General features: G+C 42.7%; 1 protein-coding gene across 1 annotated transcript; it reads left to right on the top strand.

The window, feature by feature from the left end:
• Positions 1-2,410: 2,410 nt before the first annotated feature.
• On the top strand, positions 2,411-15,054 carry micos13 (mitochondrial contact site and cristae organizing system subunit 13). Its single transcript, XM_052037950.1, has 4 exons — positions 2,411-2,560; positions 8,081-8,237; positions 10,318-10,369; positions 14,854-15,054. The coding sequence occupies exons 1-4, from the start codon at positions 2,532-2,534 to the stop codon at positions 14,958-14,960; spliced, it is 345 nt and encodes a 114-aa protein (XP_051893910.1). The 5' UTR covers positions 2,411-2,531; the 3' UTR covers positions 14,961-15,054.
• The last annotated feature ends 4,715 nt before the right edge of the window (positions 15,055-19,769 follow it).

Consider the following 19,769-nt stretch of genomic DNA (forward strand, 5'->3'; position numbering starts at 1 on the left):
GATATTCACATAACAACTCACTGGGTTCCCCCTCAGTGACCTATATCCTTCTGAAACATAACTGCCAAACTGTTGAACTAAGATCAGTATTAAAGAGTTAACACTTAGCAGTTTGATCTCAAGATGCAAGTGACATTTCATTGCATGACGAACAACATTTTGCAGGCTTTTCCACCGATGTGCAAGTAGTCATGGTTATTTTACAGAAAATAACAGCTACGCTCCCCACAAAGGTCATCCACATCTATTTTTTCCTGAAAGGTTAAGAGATTAGTTAACTGGTAAATTCACCCTCATTGCCTTGTTTGATATCCTGTATACTGTGTAATCTGCCTTGGCCTAAACTGCATATGTGACCTTCCTGCACTCAATTGGCCATTCTTTTTTTCCCGTGCTCTGCTAACCCCTTCAATCTTTGTTCAGATGAACTGACTTGCATTCCTTCAGCCATTAAGCTAAGTTGTCTGGTTTCTCCCCTCACTATTATTATACACTGAAGTGAAGTTTTCCAATCTAAGGGAACAGTTCATTTCATGAGGTGTACTCCTAAATGGAAACTTCAGGGGAAGCTGTTCCCGTCACCGAATCATTTAAAAAGAGGGATGCAGGTATGAAGCAGACATGAAGAAAAGCTTCATTACATAGAGAGGGGTTATGATCTGGAGCTCATTGATTGCAATAATGATAGAAACAGAAACACCCAGCACTTTCAAAAGGGAATTGGACAGGCACCTTATATGGACCCAATGGGCCTAAGTTTAAGTGCGGACATGCATCCCAGTATAGATGGCTTGAGCTTTGCTCCAAAGTCGTCAGCACCACAGTAATTTTCAGAAATTAACATATATAATGGGTCAAATTTTGAGAGATGTATCCTCTCAACATTCTTGCCTCCCACAGACTTGGCATTGAGAGTTTACTGAATGATTAGCTGGAAATAGCTAATTTTATTACTCTGGGATTAGCAGGAGGGTTCAGGTTTTTGCCATATTTACAAACAAATTGGAGATATTACTTAAAACAAAATGCTGCAGATGGTGGAAATATGAGATAAAACAGAACATGTTGGAAATGCTCAGCAGGTTGGGTCACATCTGTGGAGAGAGAAACAGATTACATCTCAGGTCTGCGACCTTTCATCAGAACTGGGAGAGGTTAGAGATTAAACAGGGTTTAAGAATGCAAAGAAAGGGAAGGGCAATGATGGGGTGGAAGGTGGGAGGGATTGAGAGAGAAAAAGGGTGATGGAACCAGGTAAAAGAGGGTAAATTGCCTATTACATGAAATAGGCCAACCATATCATACCAACATTTATATTCCACTTGAGCCTCATCCCATTCTTCCTCATCTAAATTTATCAACATAACTCTTCATTTCCTTCTCTGTTGTATGCTTGTCCAGCCTCCTCTTAAATTTATATATTCTATTTGCCTTAACAACTCCCTGTGGTAATAAGTTTCACATTCTCATTACCCTTTCTTTTGAATATCTTACTGGATTTCTTGGTGACATCTAGTTATGTTCTCCCCACAAATGGGAGCAACTTCCTCAGATCTGTCTTTAAAAATCTTTCAGAACTTTGAAAACCTCTGTTGTCACCTCTCTGTTTTCTTTTTTTAAGAGAAAAGAGAATCTGTCAGTTCATCCTTTCCTGTTTCTGGTATCACCCTTGTTGGTCTTCTTTGCACCCTCTCCTGTGCCTTAATATTGTTTTATAAAATGGTGACCAAAACTTGTATACATTAGTAAAAGGATAGGTCTAGAGGTATAAAGTGCAGAAAGAACTTTCAACCATTGCAGCTGAGCTGTTGACAAGGACAACAAAATTATTGAAAAGTAACATTTACAAATGATTAGCTAATTCAAGTAAAAGTCAACAAATGTATTTGTTTTTGCAGGGTAAAGCAGCTTAAACCACATGTCAGACACCCTGGGAGGATCGGAGAGGAAGGCCAGAGACCCCAGGAGGAGATGCAGGGTGATCTGGTCCGATTTTGCAATCTCCTCATTTTCTACAATATTGCAATTTAGGTGGACAAGTAAATATGAAGTTTTCAACAAATGGAAAATAACTTTTAATGCTATATGTATGAGTTTCAAAGATTATGCTTGCTGATCATCTGAATTTGCTGAACTCGGTGGTCAGTGCAGGGGGTTATCTGGTGGAAGGGGAGTCCCCAGTAACTTCGCAACCTTGACACAACCTCCCACAGCCAAGAACAGCGGAGGGCGGGGCACGCCCACCGATCGGCGCATGCGCCATTGGTCCTGGCGTCCTTCCCGCCAGGATCAAACGTGGAGGCTTTCAAACGAGGTGAAAGGACAAGCCGCCCCAGCGCGGCCGAGAACTCAGTTCGAGAAAGGAGCGCGAAGGGAATTTCTTGGCGGCATGGCTGCTGCCGAAGCCTGCGCGGTTGAGAACCAAAACTCGACGATCCTTTTTTTTCCCCGGGTGACGTCAGCGCTGAAGGGTGAAGGGTCACGCCGGGGGCCGCAGGGAGTTGGAGACGCCGCTTCCTCTGCGCCTGCTCATGGCGTCCCGGGCGCTGGCGGCCGCCAGGTGAGGCTGCCTGTTGGGGCGGACGGCTTGTGGTGGGGGGACGGGCTGGGGCAGCGAGTGGAGGCAGGTTTGCCCGTGCACATGGTGACGGAAGGGCCCCGCTCTCTGCTGCACCGAGCGGGGGGATGAGCCCGAGTGTGTTGGCCAAGGTGAAGAACACTCTGGTGCTGGAGGGACTCAGCAGGCCGGGCAGCATCCGTGGGGGAAGCAGCCGATCAGCGTTATACTGCCAGGGCCCTTCCTCAGGATTGAAGGTTGGAAAAGGGGAAGCCCAATATATAGGAGGAAAAAGCAGAGCAGTGATAGGTGGACAAAAGAGGGGAGGCGGGGTGGGCGCAGGGTGGTGATAGACAGGTGCTGGGGGGGGGATGGGTCAAAGATATGGAGAGAGGAAGCAAAGAAAGGGTAGAAAACAGAGAGGCTATGAAAGAGAGGAAAGGAAGAAGCATGGTTGGGAGGGGGATATGGGGATTACTTAAAGTGGGAGAATTCAATGTTCATTCCATTAGGCTGCAAGGTTCCAAGATGGGATGAGGTGCTGTTCCTCCAGTTTGCGCTTGGACTTCTCCTGGCAGTGGAGGAGACTGAGGATTAACGTATCTGTGATGGAGGGGGAGTTGAAGTGACTGGCAACAGGGAGATGTAGATCGCGGTTATGGACGGAGCGCAGGTGTTCTGCGAAACGGTCACCTAGTCTGCGTTTGGTCTCACCAATGTAGAGGAGGCCACACTTGGAGCATCGAATGCAGTAGATGATATTAAGGGAGGTGCAGGTGAATTTCTGTCTCAGCTGAAAGGACTGTTTGGGTCCCTGGATGGAGGTGGTGTAGGGGCAGGTGTTGCACCTATGGCGGGGGTAGTGGAAAGTCGCCGGGGTGGGAGCAGGATGGGTGGGGAGGGAGGAATGAATTAGGGAGTCGTGGAGAGAGTGGTCCTGGCGAAAGGCAGAAAGGGGTGGGGAGGGGAAGATATGCTTGGTAGTGGGGTCCCATTGGAGATGGCGGAAGCAGCGGAGAATGATGTGTTGGATACGTAGACTGGAGGGATGAGATGTGAGGACAAGGGGGACCCTATTCCTGTTGGGTCTGGGAGGGGTGGGGGTGAAAGCATCGGTGCGGGAAATGGTAGAGATATGGGTGCGAGCTCCCCCGACCACAGTCGGGGGAAGCCCCAGTTCGAAAAGAAGTTGGACATCTCGGATGTCCTAGAGTGGAAAGCCTTATCGTAGGAGCAGATGCTGTGGAGGTGGAGACATTGAGAAAAAGGGATTGCGAGTATGTTGTCATTGGAGGGTCTGTCGTGGGCTGCTGAGGGTCAGCTGACGGTTCTGGACTGCAGTCACAGTGGGTTGACCGCTATTTGTGAAGATTTGCTCAACTCCCGAGAGGAAGTAAAGCAGTGGATGTTGACTACATGGCTAATAGTAAGGCATTTGACAAGGTGCCGCATGGTAGGCTGATCCAGAAGGTTAAGATCCATGGACTTTTGGCTGTTTGAATTCAGAACTGGCTTGCCAATAGGATAGTGGTTGATGGGACTTATTCTGGCTGGAGGTCCATGACAAGTGGTGTTCCACAGGGATCTGTACTGGGATCTCTGTGATATTTGTAAATAACTTGGATGAAAACATGGATGGGTGGGTTAGTAAGTTAGCAGATGAAACAAAGATTGGTTGTGTTGCGGATAGAGTAGAAGACTGCCAAAGGATGCATCAGGATATAGATTAGTTGCAGATATGGGTGGAGAAATTGTAGCTGGAGTTTAATCTGGGCAAGTGTGAGGTATTGCACTTTGGGAGGTCAAATGTACACAGTTAAAGATTGGACCCTCAACAGCGTTGATGTATAGAGGGATCCTATTCCATAGCTCCCTGAAAGTGGCCGCACAAGTCGATAGAGTGGTAAGCATCATCTTTGGAAACAAAAAGTGTAAGTCGACGTTTCAAGTTGAGGCTCTGCATCAGAGCAGAGCTGACTAGGTGGTTGTCAGTCCAGCAATTGTCAATGCCTGTCATGGTGTGATGATCTCTTGTTTAGGCATTTATACTGAGGATACCATTGGAGCAGTGATGTTTCCGTGAGGCATTATGTTTGTCCTCTGAAGAAATAGGATCTTAGTTATAACAAGACTGCTCCAAGCATTTTATCAGATGAAGGACCACCATTAGAATTGGACTTCCCTACTTGACGACTGCACCTTGCCAGAGAATTGTGTATTGTGTATCTTCTACCCTGACATAGATGTCAGGCAGTGGGATCAATTTGAAATGCAGACTAGGATTTTTTTCAGGATTGGGCTAGAAGTCCTCCCTGGCCTCATCTATACCTTCCAGGCTTGGGAAGTAACCACTGATGTTGGTTACTTGTTTGAGTGAGACAAAGGGTCATAAGGAATCCATTAATTCTGCAGAGGGAGTCACTGAGATGCCAGAATAGTCATTCTCAATGTAGGTTTAGTCCATGAGGAAGGTGTTCCTCAACCAGACTGCCTCTTCAGAAAGTGTACCCACAAAGTGGTCCATCACCTGCCTGTCGTGAAATGTCAGTGTCAAATTGTCTTAGTTCCTGTGAATGATATCCTGCCATGATAGCAGAGCGTCATCCAGGTCTGTAACTGGGATTGCCCCTGATGCCTTGACGTTCCAGGTCCCGAACTTGTGGAGTGGAACTTGCCTGTGCATGAGTTCTTTTATGTGGGGTCACGGTTGCATACTCGCTACCACACTGGCTTCACACAAGAAGTCTTAGTCCAAAGGCAAGGGAGCCCAAGACGATTAGGGATCAGGCTCTGTGGCATAGATTTTAATACTCTCACATAGGTGGGCACATATGTTGATGCACTCACTATATACGTGCGAGCTGAGACACAGGAGTCTTTGCGTGCTGCCATCTTCTTCTTGTACACTGACTATGCTTTGGTCTCCAACTCCTGAGGCCAGCCACATACATGGCTCTGTTCCCAACCCTTGGTCTAGGCACATGTGTTCCTAGCCCTCAACCTACATAACCTAGGTTCACAGTCTGATATGAACAATTCTTGATGCACAGTATTGCTCTGACGCTATAGGCCCACACATCTAGTGCCCTGATGAGACCACATCTGGAATATTTGTATTGGTCTGGTGTCCCTGTCTTGAGATTGTGTCTGTGTGGAGCACTGCAGCGCTGAAACCTGTATGTAGGGATTGGGGAGGGGGCAGCATTCCTCTGAGACTAGTGCAGTAGTTGGCTTCAGAAGCAGGAGTCAAACAGTGAGATAGCACGATACTATTTGGAAACAAATAGAGATGCACAGGATCTGAGAAAGTCAGGTTAATATTTCAGGTAAAAACCTGAATCTAAAGGGTTAAACTAAAGTAGTTACAGTGATTTGGCTCGTGGTACAGTTTCTCCACTGAATTTACAACTAAAATAAGAATATCAAGAACATTGGTTTCCCAGTAACTTTAGAGTTTACAGAAGTGTGACAGGAGGGGTACAGACTTGCTTTAAATGTGCTGTAGAAGGTAGTTCTGAATCTTGTGGACACTGACGAGAACCTTTTGTTCCCTTGAGGCCCAGTTAGAAATTGATATTTTAGCCATACCATGTGACAAAGAGTAGAACATTGAAAATGATTGTGCTCGGTAAAGTGAAAGAAAACAGCAACTGAGGTGGATGGATGGGATCAAAGAATGCTCTATTATGTTTCTGCAGTAGTTTCAGGATTTAGCTGGTGATGAGCCACTTTGGAGAGTCCATGGTTACCACCTTGGAGAGTCCACACTTACTGGCACAAGGCTGCTTGATGACATTGGCAAACTGGGTGTTCAAATCCCCATTTAACTTGAGCTGTTGATCTGAGGGTGCTATTCAATGCAGTGTCAAGTTCTGCTTTGTTGGTGGTACTATCCCTCAGGCGAGGCATTCAGCCAAGCTATAATTGCCCAGTCAAGTGAATATAAAGAATCTCTCCAGCAATATTGGGGTAAGTGAGGCAAGTCCTTCTCTTGATGGGTCATTGACCTGAACACTTCTTTGTCTCCACGCACAAAGCCTGGGCTGCTGAGGAATTTCCTGTACTTGTTGTTGCTTTAATGTTCCCAGTACCCTGGCCATTCATCACCAAGATTGCTTAAACTTAAGTAAACTTATCCCTCTTTGTATTAAAAGTGGCATTAATTGCTGTGCAAAAATCATTGAATCAAAGCTGGCACTAAGATGCAGTTCACAGTATTGCACTATTTAATAATGAAAGGCAAGTCTTGAAGCATGATTTAGCAATTTTACAAGGTGACCATTTGGGTCTGCAGGGTAGGATATTTTGCAAGCACTCCAGCCTCTAAGAGAGTAAGTTGTGAGTTCAAATACTACTCTAGAGGCCCAAATAAAATCCAAGCAGACATTGCAGTGCAGTACAGAGGAAGTGCTGTGTAATCAGATGAGATGGCTGCCCTCTTGGATGAAAAAGATCCAGTGGCAATACCTCAAAGGCATTTTCTCTGGTGCTGCACCAAAATCAATCCCACAGTTATCATCCAAATAAATTATTTTCATCTCAGACATCTTCATGTAAATACCAAAAGGCCCATTTGATTCAGGGCTAAGAAAGGAGGTGAATTTATCAAGGAGAAAGAAGCAGCCAGAAGCTGTAGGAAGGAACGCTTTGGAAATCCTCCTTAACTATGTTTGTTCTAGTTATGAGTACCCTTGGCTCCATTACACAGGAAGCTTTCTGGTCCAGCCTAGCAATCACTACTGACTGGGGAAAAAAAAGTTGAAAAGGCCATACACCAAATGAAAAACAACAAGGCTTCAAGAGCGATATCATCACTTCTGAAATTCTAAATCTTGGCAGAGAGGAATCTCAATCACAAATCCACCATCTCATCTCCCACATCAGTGAAGAGGAGCACATGCCAGGTGACCTCAGAGGGTTGCTGTAACTTTTCCTTGCATCTCCCGAAGAGTGAAAAGAATCTTGTGAAACAAATTGCCCTGATGTGTTTACCATATTAAAGTGTAAAAGCTCATACGTGTATATGTTACCACAGAAATTCCTGCAAAATGTGGGAGAGCGGGTGAAAGCTTTTATTTCTGATATCTGAGACCCAGTGCAAAGGACTTCATATTAAATGCATTTTATTGTAAAGTCACTCTCATGTTCGTAGCCCATTGTACCTTCATCTGAGATGAGCAAAGAGAAGCTGTGTTTGTAGATGCTGGTTGGGGCAGGAATGTGAATCTAGTGGATTCTCTGTCCTGTCGTATGGGTTTGATGCTCACTCGTATTAAAATAGCCGTTATCCCTATAGTTTGAAATGCAGAAGAAATTCATTGCATCTGAATGATGTTTACTGGGTTTGTTGATGTTACTTACTGAACCATTGCATTAAAACTGATTACAATACTCTGTCCAACTGGGATAAAGTGGGTGGGTTGGTACATGAATGTACAGCGTTTTAAGGTAATTAACTGCTTTGGCATTCTTGATGAAATGAGACTAAAGTATTATTCATTTTGTCCTGGTTTTGTTTTCAAGGTTCATTACAAAGACTGGGATAATTGGAGGCAGTGTGTACCTTGCTTATGACCAGGGCTTATTGGGAAATGGCGAGCAAAGTTGTCAGGTGTTGAACAAGGTGTCCGTCGCAGTGCCAGAGGCTGTGGATCAGTGGTCGAAGTATTTTGGACTGGAGGTAATTGGTGAAGCAGATTACTTGTTCTCTGTCCCTCCTTGGCTAAGGGTGTAGCACTCCTGCAGGTTCAAGTCCCAACACAGCAACTACTTTTTTATATATTCATTTTGGGTATGTGGACATCACTGTCTAAACCAACACTGTTTGCTGTCCACAATTTCCCTTGAACTTGGGGATTTCCTTAGAAAGGCGAAGACTCAAGCACATTGCTTAGGGTTTGGGTTTGCAAACAAGTCATACTGGGTAAGAATTGCAAATTTGCCTCACCTGAAGGACTGTAGTGAACCAGATGGGTTTCACGGTCACTGTTAATGAGACATGACTCTTTTAATTCCAGATTTGTTTAGTTACTTTAAATTTCCCAGTTGCAATGGTGGGTTTCAAACTTGCATCTGTAGCCCAGCCCTCTGGATACTATGCTGCCACTTTAGCCATTATGCTGCAGTACCTTGTTGCTCAGAGAAAGCTTCCATAAAGGACAATCCAATAATGACCGGGTAATCTTTTAATAAAAAGGCTCCATCTGTACTTTTTTGTCTGTTTTCACATATCATCCACCTGCCTCTGTCTCCCAACTCCTCTCCCTCCCCTACTTCCCCATCATCCTTCTCAGCCAACAAATCACCCGTTGGCTCTGTCTCACCATTTGCCCCTCTTTATACGGCTTTATTCTGATTATTTTCCCTCTCCAATCTTAGTCCTGATGCAGGGTTTCGACTCAAAACTTTGACAATTCCTGTGCCCCTCCCCCCGATGTTGCTTGACCCACTGAGTTTCTTCCGCAGATTGTTTGTTGCTCCAGATTCCAGCATCTCTTGTGCCTCAACCTTTTAATGATGTTAGTTAAGGGATAATCACTGGTCAGGTGATAGGGTAGACACTGCTTTATAGGATAATCCCATGAATTTCTTCTAGCCCACCTGATGGAGCAGACAGCATCTGCATTTAAGATCTCACCTGAATTGACAGACTTTTGAGTATGTAGGCCTTCATACTACATATAGAGTGGGACTAGAGTTTTGTGGTCAAATCTTTGAAGTTTCATATAGCTATGACTGCTGTGTGAGTGCTTCCAATTGAACCAGGACTGACGCTTGCTGACTGCACAGGAATTATTGGGTACTCTGTATTAGTCAAGGAGATGTACAGCATGGAAACAGGCCCTTCGGCCTAACTCATCCGTACCAACTGTGTTGCCATTTGCCTGCATTTGGCCCCTAGTCCTCTGAACCTCTCCTATCCACCTACTTATCTAGATGACTTTTAAATGTTGCTAATATGCCCGCCTCAACCACTATTTCTGGCAGCTCATTCCAAATATGCACCACCCTTTGCATGAAGAAGCTGCCCCTGATGTCGCTTTTAAACCTCTCACCTCTGATCTTAAACCTATACCCTCTTGTTTTTAGTGCCCCCTCCCTGGGAAAAAGACTCTGAGCTTTCACCCTGTCTATGCCCCCCATGATCTTGTATTCCTCTATCAGCTCATTCTTTAGTCTCCTATGTTCTAGGGAATAATGTCCTAGTCTACGCAACCTCTCCTTGTAACTCGGGCCCCCACGTCTAGGCAACATCCTGGTAAATCTTTTCTGCACTCTTTCTGGCTTAATAACATTTCCCTATAACAGGGTGACCAAAGCTGTACACAATACTCCAAGTGCGCCCTCACCAATCCTATATAACTGCAACACAGCTTCCCAGCTCCTATACTCAGTCTCCTGACTAATGAAGGCCAGCATGTCAAACACCACCTTCACCACCCTTCTACCTGTGACATCGCTTTCAGCAAACTATACACTTGCACTCCTAAGTTCCTCTGTTTTATAACACTCCCTAGGGGCCCTATCATTCACTGTATAATTCCTACCCCCGTTTGATCTCCCAAAATGCAATACCTCATTTATATCTGGATGGAGAGCCATTTGCCAATCCTCAGCCCACATACCTAGCTGATAAAGATCCCCCTGTAATTTTTCCATAACCTTCTGTACCTACACCACCACCTATTTTAGTATCATCCACAATTATTAAAGGAATTTCTGAAGCCAGTTGTGTCTAATAGTTTATATTCTTTCTTCAGCTACCAGATCTTCCCAAACTGAATGTCCCCATATCTGAATACTGGAATACAGGTAAATGAGTGAAATGTCTATAAATTGACTTCAGAAAAAAGGTCTGCTAATGCCAGCAAACATTTAACTCCTTGTCAAAGTGTCTGTTCTTGTGTGACTCTTGTTCGAGGCTTTGAGTGGCAGACACTTAAGACTGTGGAGTAGCAATGGTCCTACATCATAGTTTCATGTGCATGCATGAGTATGTAGCTCTCAAACAGGAATGGGAATTCTGCTTTTCTTCCTCCTTGATTATGGATTCTGCAACTGACACATTTATGACCTGCCTCTTGTATCAGCTTTTGGATTACCTACTCATTTAAAAGTAGTTGTGGGTAGAGGAAAAGAAGGTTATGGTAATATGGTAAGGGGGAGACTCGTGCGTAAACATCAGTATGGACTAGCTGGACCAAATGGCCTATTTGTGTGCTGACAGATGTGTGGCACATTGGCCATATTTGTCATTTGCATTGCACTCATGATTAATGTACTTCTGTATTGATCAGTACGTAGTTTAAGTCGTGATTGTGGAATTGTGGCATTGGGAAAGTTATAATGTAATTGAAAGTTATGTTTGTAACACTTGTGACATTGTTCTTGGGTAATTACCAGGTTTTCTGCTTTGACACACTAATTGAAAGTTTATAACAGATCAGCAAGTAACCAGACCACACAGGTTAGAGTTGAGCCAATGTTAATGGAAAGCCCCAGCATTAATCCCTGGAATACTTTAGGGGTGCTCTAGTAAAGAAGGGGAAAATCAAACTATTCTCCCTGATGGCTGATTGGGGCAGGGCTTGGGTGTGAAGTACACATTCTAATTAGGCTACTGACAAAGGCTCGCATGTTGAAGATGGTCAGAGGCAAGATACTGCAATGCTGTGGCCATCTATAATATTTTGCCTCAGCAACATCCATGTCAGTAGAGAAATTCAAGAGTTGGGAGGATGTGTGTAGAATTAATTTTTGAGATTTTTATATCAGAGCTTAATATAAGTTGCATAGAACTTGCTGAACACAAGTGGGTTGTTTGGCCCTGTTGTGACTGACGAAATTGAGCCACACGGAGGCTGTAACTGGGAGATATAGATGTCTTTATTTAACATGGCAGATCTTTTGACAAGAATCTCATTCACCTCTCCCAACACAGTGTTTTATACCTTTTAAACATAAAGATAACAATAAACGATTAACCACAGTTTCAATGGCTATAATCACCTACTTCACTTTAACATTTTTAATATATACAGGTAACTTTGCAAATTACATATTTACAATGGGAGCACATCTCAACTAGCAGAAACCCTTTGAATATTTAAAGACTGGTGGCTGGTCCAAAAGCTTCTGAGCACTAACTACAGACACCCAAAATATATTTATTTTGTTAGTGTTGAGGGATGGCTCCCTGAATATACAGCTAGCCAGAATATTAAGTGACAAAACAAACCTGTCCTGAACTGTGCATTAAGTGGCAGGGATATGCCTTTAACAATGTGCCAATACAGGAGATGGTTACTTAATGCCCTTCCCTGATCTCATCCTGAAGTTTTCAATGACCTCCAATTAACATGAACATTTATCTTTTGTCTTCCCCTGCATAATTTCAATGGGACAGAATCAGAATGTCCCACACCCAATGATTGGTTTCTATAGCCTTAATGTATTAGTTGAAGTTAAATTGTGAACCGGTTCTCATTTTAATTAATCCATAATTATGCTATCCATTATTTCATAACTCCAGAATAATCCCTAATAGGCCCAAGTTCATGCTCCATATGAGTCTTCCCCATTTCCATATCATCATAACCTTTTGTTTCTCTGTCCCTCAATTGCTCTTAAAGACACGTGCTAATACAACAAGGTGATTCACAGGAACAACGAGGGGAAAATTTGACACTGAGCTTGGACAGGTAACCCAAAAGCTGGTACATGGGGCAGGCCACAAAGCAGGGAGGTAAAAAGGCCCAGAGCTTGGGACTCTGGCAGCGTAAGGTACAGCCAAGTACGTTGAAGCAATTTAAATAATCAGATAATTTTTTTGTTGGGCACTGTTGTCCATGAGTTACAGCCAGGGCAGCGCACAATTCACAGCAAGCAGTCTATTGAAAGGTAAATAAATTCAACTTGCACAGAAGGAGTCTAAGGAATGTTCAGGCTGTCCCTGGGTTACAAATATGGACACTTGTACATCTGAACAAACTCCCATATTATTAAGTTCAAAAGTCTGATGTACATACGTTTGTTCCTACAAATGGCAGAACTAGTTTCGTCTCTCTTCACTTTTAGTAATTCTTTAATATCAGCCTTTTGTGCTTTTGATGCCATTCATTACAATACTGTGGAGGTATGTTTGCCATAGAGTGATTTTTGTGTATTTTCTTACTTACCAGCAAAATCAACTTATGGACGTTTGTAAAAACCGAACCTGTTTGTTACCCAGGGACAGCTTGCAGTTTGTTTCCTTCAGTGCCTTTCAGTAAAAGCAGTAATTTCTCCAGAACAATACAGCATCAAGTATTGTTACATATAAAATTAATCTAGGTCACTTGTAGTGGTGTGGTCACTAAATTCAATGATGGGAATTACCCAATAATCTCCACACTGGCTTGGTGTAGTTTTGTCAATCTGGAAATGTCAGAGATCAGAGTTGGACTGCAGAGCGTGGGAGACCATTGTAGAAAGGTAGGTGGCACAATTGGAACAAGAACTGGTTTGTGATACTGGGACTATGACATAATTTAAGAGAGCTGCATATGGCTTTAAAAGGAATAGTATAACAGGCTACAGTGAGACAAGCCAGCAAGATGAGGTTTAGGATGGCTCCAGTTGAAGAACTTGCACAGGCAGAGAGGCTGACTGACCCCTCATTGCTGTAAATTCAGTGTTTTGTATAAAGGACAAATCACAGTCAGAAATGATGCACGAAATGAAACTGTGTATTGCTTCAATTCTGCCCTGTAACCAGAGTGAGTCATTTAGCCTCTAATGAAGTCAGAACTTGCAGCAGTAGTGTAAGCAGGGGGTGGAGGGAAAGGTGGGGGAAGAATTCTGAAAACTTGAAAAGAGGAAAATAAAGAAATAGAAGTAGAAAATGTTGGAAATGCCCAGCAGATCAATTGACCTCTGAAAAGTTTAAGATCCAGGTAACATAACCAGAATCAGAGGATTGTTTTGCACAGAAAGGCGGCCATTTTGCCAATCAAGTCTATGCAGCTCCCAGTAGAATTATCCCATCAGTCCCATTTTACCAAGCACTACAAGTTATTCTCTCAAGAAGGCCTTGATTGACATTGTTTCCACCAGCTCTGCAGGTAATGAGTTCCACATCATAACGCCTCTCCCATTCTCTTCTCTTGCATCTTTTGGCTAATTTTTTTTAAAGTTTTCATCAGCTATCTGAAGTTCTGATCAGAATGTGCAAAATTCAATAAGTGGAACTTCATGCAGGGGAAAACTAATATCAAACTACCATGAGGGCACATTTTGTCCCCGACTCTAAACAACAGTGTTTACATATTGCACAATTTGAAGCTGAGCCTTATAAGCAACCAAGCGCAGGTGAGCAAAACCTTGCCAAAGAGGTGGGTTTTGGGGCACATTTCAGAGAGGGGTACAGAGATGGAGAGGTTTGCAGAGGGAGTGGCTTGGGGCCAAGGCAGCTGAAGGTACGGCTGCCACACGTATAGGGATAAATTCAGTTCAGGGCCAGAACTGGAGGAGGGCAGATGTCTTAGAAGGTTATAAGGCTGGAGGAGATTAAATGGAGTCATGGAGGGATTTGAAAATGAAGGTGAGAATGAGAATATTAAAATCAAGGTGTGAGTTAACTAGTGCAAGTCAAAAAGCACACATGAACTGTGAATGGGATTTTATGCAAGTTAAGACATGAATGGCAGAGCCAGCCAAGAACAGCATTTGTGCTCTAGAGAAACAAAGGACTGCAGATGCTGGAATCTGGATCAAAAACACTATGGTGCTGGAGGAACTCAGCAGGCCAGGCAGCATCCATGGAGAAAAGCAGGTGGTCAACACTTCTGGTCAGGACCCTTCTTCGGGACTCAAGATAGGAAAAGGGGAAGCGTGATATATAGGAGGGAAAAGCAGAGCAGTGATAGGTGGACAATAGGGGAGGTGGGGTGGGCACAAGGTGGTGATAGGTAAATGCAGCTAAGCGATGGTGATAGGTTGAGGCAGGAGGGGCGAGCAGATCCACCAGGGGATGGGTCAAAGGTAAGCAGGAAAAATGGGGGGGGGGGGGGTAGAAAGAAGAGAGAGAGTATCTAGGAAAGGGAAGAAGAGGCTGTTTTATTTCTGCCACATATTTCAAGGAATCCCCTTTCTTTTCATGGGAACCCATGTTTTTCACAGAGAATTCTGTGGTTCATCTCAATCATATACTCCAAGTTTACCTCTGTTTCTGTGAGTGTTGAGGAGAATTGGGTAGGCTGAGCAGTTGTGGATGTAGTCTAAAGACTGAACAAGCTTTTATTTGAATGGTTTTGCAGGAATTGAAATGACTGTGTCTTTCTTGTCGTCTGCGCCGACAAAATTCAACGAATACACTGATAAGGGGTGGCAGTACATCAAGAAAATGACTAGCAGCACAGAGTGAAAATCACCATCATTGACTTAAGACTTTTTGTTCATGACTTGATTGTAACAAAATGTAAATATTATATGATGGTAATAAAGTATATTTGACTGATTTTTGTTTGTTTCCTTTTGAGCTCCAGATGGTCAGTAAAGGAGATGCAGTTTAATACAGGAGAAAGCCAGTGAAAATTATCTTTACATGTTCATCTGTACAATTCTACGGTCACTTTACAAGCTGAACTTCATGGGGAGGTAGCATCATTATCTATTTTATGGATCTCTGCTGTTTCAGTTCCTAAAGCCTCCCAATTGCACAAGCCCCTAATGTGTTAATGAACATCCTGTAAGATCATGTGGCCAGAGCCAGCAGATACAATCGATTATCCTTCATGAATGGGATTCAAAGGGTTTCAGCATGAGGTGCATTTTGACAAACGCATATGGTCTTTCAGTGGTAGGAGTAACTGGAGTCTTCACAGTTGTGGCTTCTCCCAGTACGAGAATATCCATTCAATCTGCAAATGCGTAATGGCTTGCTTCATTTAGTGATATCAATCATGTCAAAGATTCACTCTAGTCTGCTGCTCATGGTTGGACCTCCTCAATCTGCTTAAGTGCTCTTTAGAAATACAGTATTTGGAGGGGTTGAATCAATTAAGAATTATTATTCATCAGGCAGTGATGACAGCTGCGTCAATATTGACCAAGTACAGGATTATGGAGTTTAACGTGGAGAAGTGTGAGGTCGTGCAGTTGAATAAGAAGAATCCAAAGGCAGACCACAGTAAAACTTCAAATAATGTGCTGTCTAATCGTGTAGAAATCCCATTGGTTAATTATCTGGCTTGCTGGCCCCCATTTCCCACAGATGCTTTAAACTCACAGGGACCTCATTTCAGGCACGCCCTTTAAACTCCCTGGGGCCCTTTTACCAGGGCTCCTTTTGTAAACAATGGGCCTGTTTCCAGCACTTCCTTTAAACTCAGCAGGGCCCCATTCCCATGTCCCCTTTAAACTCACCTGAACTCAATTTTTCACTCTCCCTTTAAACTCACTGGAACCCATATCCCTGCTTCCTTTTAACTCACCTGGGCCCAATTTCCCGTCCTCCCTTCAAACTCAATGCTGCCCCACTTCCAGTTTCTTTTAAACTTAATGGGTTCACTGGAAAATTCATTAAACACCTCTAAAATCTTCAAAAAAAGCATATTAGAAGTGTGGAGGGATATTAATAATAGTATCCAACAGTCTGGAAAATCTGCCAAACTGAGGATGCTGGATTATAGAAGTTTTACTGCATTATCTGAATGGAGGGCAATTGCAAATGAGTGAAGTATGGATGGACCTTGTACATAAATCACAAAAAGTTAGCAGGAAGATGTAGCAAGTAGTTGGGAAGGTAAATGGCACATCAATCTTTATTGCATGAGGATTGAAGTTTAGAAATAAAGTATTGTCATAATTGTACAAGGTGCTGCTGAGGCCACATTTGAAGTACTATGCACAGATTTGGTCCTCTAGGAAAGGATAGAGGCAGTACGAAAGATATTTGCTAGGCTAATATCTGTAATTGGGGGGGGGGGGGTGGGAAGAATGGTTTTCCTCTTGTGAACATCTAAAGAAGTTGGATCTGTACATCTATATTCTTTGGAATTTAGAAGGACGAAGGCCAACACTTAACATCTTAAGTGGGCTTGACAGGGTCGATATTAAGGCATTTCGCCAGTGAGTCTTCAACATAATTACAAGGAAGTGGTCATTTAAAACTGAATATTTTCTTGCAGAGGGTGGTGAATCTCGAATTCTCTACCCCGAGAGAGTTGTGGAGGCTAGATCATTGGAGTTATTTAAAGAGGAGGTAGATAGATTTTTTCAAAGATCACTCAAAAGTAATTTCATGGGTCTGCAGTAACACTTACCTCTTAAACTGTACTCTGCCGCTGAGTGAATGCCTTCAAGAGAGGGACAGAAATCAGGAGCCAATTCTTCTGGTAGGGATGTCTGGGACAAGGGGCAGATCTAAAAATTAGAACCAGACATTTCCAGACTAAAGGCAGAAATTGTGTGTGCGATGCTGTTAGAATTTGGGAACTTTCATCCCACAGCAACTAATGCAAGGTTAATTGTTAATCTAATACCTAAAGATAGGGGAATAGCTGAAGTTTCACTGGAAATTAACAGCCAAGAGCAGCGTGGCTGCTCTTTCAGTTAAAATTTAGCCAAGAAAAAGATTGCAACTAAGGATCTAAAAAGCCAGGATAAATTTGGTGGTTGCTCAACTTAATTCCAGACAAGCTAGAGTGAAATAATAGTTAAACCGTATTATTTATATAAAACATTTTTTCTGCATATCATTTCAATTCCAGGTGATATAATTTTGGATATTTGTAATCACAATCAGCTATTGTAGCAGCAAAACACATTGAATTTGTGGGTGTACTATGTTGAATAATATTAACGTTTAAAGTCGCACATCAACATGAAGCAAGTATTTTTTTGTTTTTATTGCAATAACTACTGTTAAAATAAATGTGCCACAAATGTATTGCAATCACTGCATGCAGTGTATCCATTTCATTAATAAAGCATAGGAGCTGTTACTGAGGATTTTTAGCAGGCTTTTTAAACATTGCAGACAGATGTGAGATTCTGGCAGGTTAACAAGGAAATGTCTTGCTTTACTGATCCGTCCCTTGACAATTCCCAAACCTGCAATCTCTGCTGTATTGAAGGAAAAAGACAGAAGGGGTTTGCTGCCATCTGCAGACTTCTCTCCCAAGTTGCACACCATCTTAGCATCGAAATTCATTGTTATTCCTCCACCATCACTGGATCTAATTCCTGGCATTCCTAATCTAAACATTTCTAGTTCAAAGTTTATGATAGTTTCTGCCTTGCCCCAGTGATATCTTAATCATTTTGAATCAGAAGGTTGTGGAGTTCAAATCTCACCCCAGGAGTTAAGCAGATGATCTATCATTTTGTATGCAGTAAAATGTGGTTCATTTTAGGCAAGAGGAAAGCCATAAGTTTGCATAGCTCCTTTCATGTACGTTTCAGGATATTACTAAATACTTAAGGTGTAATGCTTGGTTGTAAGATGTAGTTACAGTTGCATGTAAATGCAGCAGCTAATATGCACACAGCAAGCTCCCAGGAAAAAAAAACAATGTGATAATGATGTTAATCTGTTTTAGTATTGTTAAATGAGAGATATAATATTAGCCAATTTGGCCCAATCCAGAATTGACACATTTACTTTTAGACCACCTCAAATATTTAACAACTATCAAAGCATCACTATAATCCCTGCTGTAATATTGGAACTTGGCTCCAATTTAACTAGTTCTACCCACCAGCGCTATGCTATGGGATTCTTTCCTTTATTAGTTGAGGCACACAATACAAGATTAGTGTGATTGCGCTGGGTAGGCCACAGTGCGACGGCTGTGTACAGTTCTGGTCACCACATTACAGGAATGAAGTGATTGCACTGGTGCAGAGACTTAGGAAAGTGTTGCCAGGACTGGAAAATTGTAGATATGAGGAAAGATTGGATCAGTTGAGGTTGTTTTCTTTGGAACAGAGGCTGAAGGGAGATGTAATTGAAGTGTACAAAGTTATTAAAGGCCCACATAAAATAAAGAGGAAGCATCTATTTCCATTAGCAGAGAGGTCAAAAACCAGATTTATAGTAATTGGTAGCAGGATTAGAAGAGACATGAGGAAAATGTTATTCACGTGTTGGATGGCATTGATCTGGAACACAGTGCCTGAGCAAGTGGTCAAAACAAACTTTAATCACGTTTTAAAAAAATACTTGGATGTGCACTTCAGTAGCTGTAGGTCTCCAGAGCTAATACTGGAAGGTGGGATTGGGTTGTGTAGCTCCTTCTCCACCAGCACGGACACATTGGCCCCAATGACCTGCTGTGTTGCAATGTCTCTGTGATTCATGAGATGTCAGAGGATTATACACTGAAAGAGGTAGTCTAGGGAGGAACAAGGATGAACTAAGTTATTAAGAAGTCAGATTATATTTTGGATTTAATGCCTAAATCTATCCCATTCTGCTTTATCGATTCACAGCATTCCCTCAGGAAAGCCTCAAGATTCTGAAGTTTCCAATGTTGGTACTGGGATTAATCACTGGGAAGGAGGAATTAATTACAAAGCGAGACATCTTTAGGAAATTCAATCTCCCACCATGAAAATGAAGCTTGTTTCAGGGCCCAGAAAAGTGATATTCAGGAGCAACACGTTTCCACTCATTTTAATAACTGAAAGGCTTTTGGCTCCGATGTCTCCCCCTCCCCCCTCTTCCCATATCCTCCATCTGCAGATGGATTTACTGCTAAGAAATAAGACTCTAGCAGAATCCCCCTCTGCATTCAGGCCACTGGCAACTTTACAAATAAATCTAAGCACATTGGGCAAAATAAATTCAGGTTTCCAAAAGCAATTTCTCACCTCTCTTATTGGTTTGACAGCAACATTCTACTGTCGGATTGTTAAACCATCTTCTGCATCAATTTAACCTCCTGCGTCAGCTCACTGAGCAACATTCTCACCTCCCAATCAGAAACTTGTTGGTTCCGATCCCACTCCAGAGCACAGCGCTGTTGGAGGTGGTGTCTTTCAGATGATACATTAGATTGAAGACCCAGGTAGACTTAGAAAATGCTAATATACTATTTGTCTTCCTAATTGCTTGTTATAAGTACAAATTACCATGTGATTTTCTACAAGGACACACATTCATTTCAATCTCCTGCCGTTTAAACAATATTCCATCTTTCCTTCCTTTCTGCCAAAATGGCTAACCTCT

Source organism: Pristis pectinata, chromosome 24 (assembly GCF_009764475.1).
Source record: "Pristis pectinata isolate sPriPec2 chromosome 24, sPriPec2.1.pri, whole genome shotgun sequence".
In the NCBI taxonomy this organism is placed as follows: Eukaryota; Metazoa; Chordata; class Chondrichthyes; order Rhinopristiformes; family Pristidae; genus Pristis; species Pristis pectinata.